The following is a 6,065-nucleotide window of genomic DNA, read 5'->3' on the forward strand; positions in this document are numbered from 1 at the left end:
CTCTAATATTTACATAATTATTAACCCTACTTTAGTTTATTTCTTTGTATCTTATTATCATAAATGAAAAGTGGGGCAAAACGTTTGCAAATAAATAAGTTGTTTACTATTTTTGTTCACTTTACTGTACCATATTTTGAAATAAATTATATTTTACAATTCAAAATACTCTTGTTGCATAAAATAGGCAATTGTTTTAAATTAGATTTTCTTTCACCCTTATTTTGATCACTTATTCCGCTAAAAAATTATTGGATATCATTTACCTATTTATATTTAACTAATCACTATTATATAACACTTTTCTCAAATTAATAATATAAGCCTTAAACATTCTTATCAAATACTCTGTCTACTGTTATTTCCCTGTTTTTGTTCATCAAAGACTTAGGATGATTCAGTCCGTTATTTTTACCATCCCAAGGTATTAATAAAATATAAATTTTACCATTATATAGTTAAACAGTTTTAATTCAAAGTTTATTTCTTAATTTACATGAACACTGTCAGATTTTTAATAACTTACTCACTGGTTTGTATAATTTTTGCCTTTACATTATTATATTTGATCTTCTATTATTATCAACTACTATCTACTTAATTTATTGTTGTGTATTTAAAAGCTTGTTTATTATTTTTCTCTGAATTAAGGTTGTTATCTCGTTTTGTTTTTAGGTCTTGATTTTTATACCCTTGTATACTTGTATCTTTATTGACCGCACCCTGGACTATCCTCTCCTGGAATGCCAGAAAAGTTAAACAAACCTTGTCTTAGCCTAGTGGCTTATCAATATCCTCAATTATATGGGAAGAATGAATAATTAACATTATAAATTACTAACTGTAACATTTACAAAAAAAATGTCATTTTACATTATATTGCTCTTTTGACCCCTCTAATCTGGTTTACTAACAATTTAAAAGCTTAACTGGTATCGCCAATCCTTCTGCAGTAGGAATTATCTATTTTCCTTTGTTTAATTATCTTTTATGTTTGACCATATATTACCTCATTGCTCTTTCCTCTGGTTTACCTAATCTTATTGCTCAAGAATATTATATTTCATTACTGTGCAGGTGACAGGGAATAAATTTTGACTAATATATCTTTCCTTTTTTAAAATTTATATTTTCAGTAATATAAGTTGTTTTTGGTTATTAGTATCTCTGCTATCTTTTGCCCTTAAAAAAAGATCAAAAAATCAGCATACAATAGTAAATCATTATTTGATTTAATTTTTACTATACTTCCACTCATCTACCAGACACTTTATCTTTGTGTTACCAAGAACGGTAAATAGGACCTAAATGTTGGCATAAACAACAGATATTGAAAGTAAAATTCATTTTAACATATGTTTGTGTGTGAAAAACTATGTTAATGAAAATACACTACTAAGGGATATTTATTTAATTTACAAAAAAAAAGTTATAAAATAGAAAATATATTTATAAGCTATACATATAATATTTACATTTACAATTATTCTTCATCGACTGGTTCTTCCTTGATTTTCTTCTTCTTTTTCTTTTTAGAACTGCTAACCTCAACTTCTTCCTCCATCGGTATATCTTCAGTTTCTTCAACAGGTTCTTCTTTAACTTTCTTCTTTTTCTTTTTGGAACTACTAGATGGCGTAACTTCTACTTGTTCAGATACTTCTGTTTCCTCTATAGGTTCTTCTTTAACCTTCCTCTTTTTCTTGGGAGGACTTTCTATTGAAACAAGATAAAAATTCATAAATGAAAAACATCCTTAATACAAAAATAAAAAAATATGCGCAAACTAATGTCTGTACAAATAAGAGCAAACAAAGGAACTGCTCTAATAATAATAATAGATAATCCATTAATTATAACTAGTCCAAGTTAGTATTAAAGAGAATGATTTTAAGTTAGTTAGAAACCATACCTTCACTTTCTGCTTGGACCTCAGCTGGAGTTATATCTTCTATTAATGGCTTCTTTTCTTTCTTTCTTTTACCAAGAGTCGAATCTGACAGAGCAGGGTACTCCAGAATTTCACTAAAAATAAATAAATCAAATTATTTATATTATTAAACTAAGCTAATAAAGAAAATGTGATGGGGGAACAAAATGTCTGAAATAATTTTCGAAGGTGTTCTGACACTAGATGCGTACAACATGCAGCAACAATAATGAGCTGGATCATGTTGTGCATTGTAGTATGAATATTGGGACATTTGCTGCAACTATTTGTTGTACAATGTTTGTCATAAATTTTACACATCCAGTAGATGCTTAAACATAGAAAAAAGAAAAAGACTACTAAATAATCAACAGTTCAATTTGATACATTAAAATCACATAGTGGAGTTGGGCACAATTTGAATAAAACATTTGAAAAAAAAATGTAAGTAATTGCTATTTTAAACCTAGGAGAGAAACAATTATCGAACTTCTTCAAAACGTTGTAGTTGAATTGTTTAAAAAGAAATTTTGCAAATAAGTTTTAACATCTTAATTAAGTCAAACCAGAACATTTTAAATTTTAGTTTTCATATTCTCGCTTATTGATTTACTTTCACTTTTCCGATAACTAACCTATTTATCACTTAAATGTCTTAAACATGAAAATAATATCAATTTTAAGATCACAGGCTTACATATTTTAGAGCTTACAGTGGTGGGTTCTGCTTACTTATGAAAATGGTAGCATTTCTTCTTTTTGCAAATAAACCTAATCTTTGTTACACCGGAATAAAATTTTGTTTTTATCATCCTAAATTTATTTCTTTAAACTTTATGATCCTTGAGGCTTATAAGCATATCATTATGCTTCTTTATCATTTTCTTAACCAAATTTTGTGAATTATTAATAAAAAATATGCTGAAAGTTCTTTTACTGTGTCTGACAAAGCAACATAATATTATACATATTAGTAAATATTAACTGTGGGATAATTTAATTATTTGCTAATATTAATCAAATTATTTTTATTTATGGGCTGATTTTTTATCCACTGTATAATTCAAATAATTATTTAAGATATTATAATTTTTTTGCTGTTTGGTTGAATATAGTTTTCTAATGTTTGGGACTTTTTCATCCATTTCCAAGCCTGTTGTCTCATTTTATTAATTTTGTTTTTACTAAATAGAACATTGTTTAATTAATATCAATAATTATTATACCTTTTTCCATGATATTTCTCGAACTTTGCTTTGGTCTTTGCTGTTCCCGACAGCCTTCTGAGGTTTCCCTCTTCTAATGATTTTAGATGTAGTTCTATTTTGGCTCTGATTTCTAATCCCAGATCTGTATTTCCACTAACATCTTCTCCCAAAGCATCCACACGAGAGGCCAGGGAAGCTTTTGCAGCCAATGTACGTGAAATCTGAAAATCACAGCCATTTCATTAGTTCAAGATGTTTTGGGTAGCAGAGAATAAAAACACCACAAACTAATTATTAAATGCCGATAGTTTTGGCTAATAACACAAGCCTTATTCAAATGACAAGATAATATCAGGTAAATATGATAAAAAATGTGAAAATAATAATAGAGTAGAATAGGAACAGATTAGTAAAAATTAATGTTTATTAAATAAAGTTAAAATTGGTCTATAGCTAAGGGAAATAGATAGTTCAAATACTTTATGATTAACAGGACTAGATTGAATACTGAGATAGATTGATTCAGAGGAAGTTATTTTCACTTTTAATGGTAAAACAAAGGTACGAGTGGGGAGAACTAAAGAGGATATGAATTACAGAGGTTCTGTCAGGAATTACTTGATTGATTTACTATACTGTCAACTATTTATTTAGTATACACTCTATTATTAGTAAGAAAATAATTTAAATTTAAAAGAGGAAAAAAAAAACAAAAAAAAACTTTAAAATCATACAATACAAGAGAGATTAATAAAAGTAAGAGCTCTTAAACAATTACCTTTCCTCTATTTTTTATACTGGCTCCTGCGACGATGTTACAAGAATAGATAAGACCATACTTGGGAGTATTCTTTTGAGTTTTCAGAGCTCTAAATAAAGCTTTTTCTGCTCCAGCAATCTGAAGGGTAGAAGCGGGCTGCTTAGCTAAATTGACTAATGAACCTATAAATAGAGATATTATTAAAATTCAGGTTTAAATAAAATATATTCGGATAAAGAACTGTTGATAAAGTGCATTATGTAAAGATTAGGAAAACATTTTTTGATAAAAATTAAATACCAATTCAAAAGCTACAATAATTACCTTGATTAAGTACAAATATTTCCCATCAATGATAATCAAGAAATTCAGAATACTATTTTATATAATTTTATTTTCCAGTTTATCAAGAACAAAAAGCTAATTTATTTAGAGACAAAAGCCCTAAATAAAAATTCTCGAGAGGAATTTTAAATAAATGAGAGAGAACTATATATGTATATGTGGCTTAAGATTCTTTTGACCACCATAAAATGTATAATATTTTGATTCAACAGGGAATACCAAAAAAGTTAATCCAGTATGGACGTGCATGACTGTAATGTTTAACAAGGTACGAATCGGTAATCAGTATTCTGATAAGTTTGAGGTTTGGTGGGATTTAAAATAAAATTATTCTTTATCACCTATCTCATTTAATCTAGCACTTGATTATGTTATAAAAATGTGATCTATACAAATGTAAAACTAATAATATATAATATAAATAATTAAGTTTATAGCATAGAGGCAAATAAGATGCGCATGTAAAGTCATAGGACTTAGTAACAAATGGATTCCTATTAATAAACACTGAACTGACAGGTAAACATCTGAGGGGTAGACTGAAACATATATGGAAGGATTACATTAAGACTAGTTCAGTAGATTTGGGTTTTAAGAGCACCAATGGACAAATATAGGTAAAGAACAATTACTGTATCGGTTTGCCAACTCTTTATTATTTATTATTAAAAATATACTTTACTTAAGTTCTCTTTTCTTGATTATATATATATATGTAATCCTAATAGAGGATTAGTTACAAGAATTGAGCCAGTGACAGCAAAGTGGTGTAAGTCTTTCTGTCCTCACCCAAATTAATTTTCATTAAAAATAAATAAATTAATTACTGAGTATACTGACTTCAAATGCTTTTAAAATATTACAGATGCTAAAACTGTTCTCAACAAATCATGAATTACCTTTAACCCCAAGGTAGATAAAATAATAACAATATTATATCACTGTCAAATAGTGTAAAGCATACTTATTACTTAAAAGAAATAATATAGACAAAAAGTTTCATACCACTATGTGCTATGAGTCTAGCTCCAATAACTTCACCAAGTAACACAGATAAATTTGGTGCGACGGCAAACATTCTTGACTTCAAATACTCGGCCAACTGGGTTCGATATTGGGTCATTTCGATTACCTACAAAATGATTAAACAAAAATGACTTCCAAAACTAATATAGATTTATAAGAACATGAAAATTACACAAAACAATAAAAAGGCGTAGTACCTGATCACAAAGTGCCTGTATGTTCATAATATCATCTTCCGATATTTCTGTCCCCATTGAGATTTCAGCAGCTTCTTTGACCTGCTGTTCAATCTCTTCAGTTAGTATATCAGAGAGGTCGGTAGAAGCAACATTTTCCCTAGTACCTAATAAACAAAAAATTTAATATAATTAAGATACAAAAAATAAATATAAAAATATAGCAAAACAATATATTTATAAGGCCTCCATTTATTTCACAATTTTTTTATGTATTTTGTTTGGTGATTGTATAGGCTGAAAATGACCGATACAATGCATAAACAAAAATTTTAATATATGAGTTCTTTAGCACTATCTGGCAATGAATTTACCAGGCAGCGACTCTAAGACTCAAAAATAGAATATCTTTGGGCTCAGAAAAACAATTGTTACCAAACACTTTCTAATATAAAAGAAAGGCCAAATTATGCTATTGAAATTTTTATGTATTTTGTTTGGTGATAGTATAGCCTAAAAATGACCAATACAATGCATAAACAAAAATTTTAATATATGAGTTCTTTAGCACTATCTGGCAATGAATTCACCAGACAGCGACTCTAAGACTCAAAAATGGA

The 6,065-nt window shown here is 28.0% G+C and overlaps 1 protein-coding gene and 2 non-coding genes across 3 annotated transcripts in view; all 3 read right to left on the reverse strand.

The window, feature by feature from the left end:
* Window positions 1-1,388: 1,388 nt before the first annotated feature.
* Window positions 1,389-6,065, reverse strand: part of nop5 (nop5 ribonucleoprotein) — a 10,881-nt gene continuing 6,204 nt past the window's right edge. The window contains exons 6-11 of the mRNA XM_014415886.2: window positions 5,467-5,612; window positions 5,249-5,375; window positions 3,917-4,080; window positions 3,157-3,359; window positions 1,913-2,025; window positions 1,389-1,716 (exon numbers count right to left, since the gene is read on the reverse strand). Coding sequence (XP_014271372.1) covers window positions 1,484-1,716; window positions 1,913-2,025; window positions 3,157-3,359; window positions 3,917-4,080; window positions 5,249-5,375; window positions 5,467-5,612 — 986 coding nt within the window. The 3' untranslated portion in view covers window positions 1,389-1,483. The remainder of the gene's footprint in view (window positions 1,717-1,912; window positions 2,026-3,156; window positions 3,360-3,916; window positions 4,081-5,248; window positions 5,376-5,466; window positions 5,613-6,065) is intronic.
* LOC112210104 (small nucleolar RNA SNORA3/SNORA45 family) lies at window positions 5,714-5,843 on the reverse strand. The gene has a single exon (XR_002944992.1). It is a non-coding gene; the product is annotated as a small nucleolar RNA SNORA3/SNORA45 family (small nucleolar RNA).
* Window positions 5,930-6,059, reverse strand: LOC112210106 (small nucleolar RNA SNORA3/SNORA45 family). The gene has a single exon (XR_002944994.1). It is a non-coding gene; the product is annotated as a small nucleolar RNA SNORA3/SNORA45 family (small nucleolar RNA).

The sequence above is a fragment of the Halyomorpha halys genome, unplaced genomic scaffold, assembly GCF_000696795.3.
Source record: "Halyomorpha halys isolate HHAL.00 unplaced genomic scaffold, Hhal_1.1 Scaffold107.1, whole genome shotgun sequence".
NCBI classification, from domain to species: domain Eukaryota; kingdom Metazoa; phylum Arthropoda; class Insecta; order Hemiptera; family Pentatomidae; genus Halyomorpha; species Halyomorpha halys.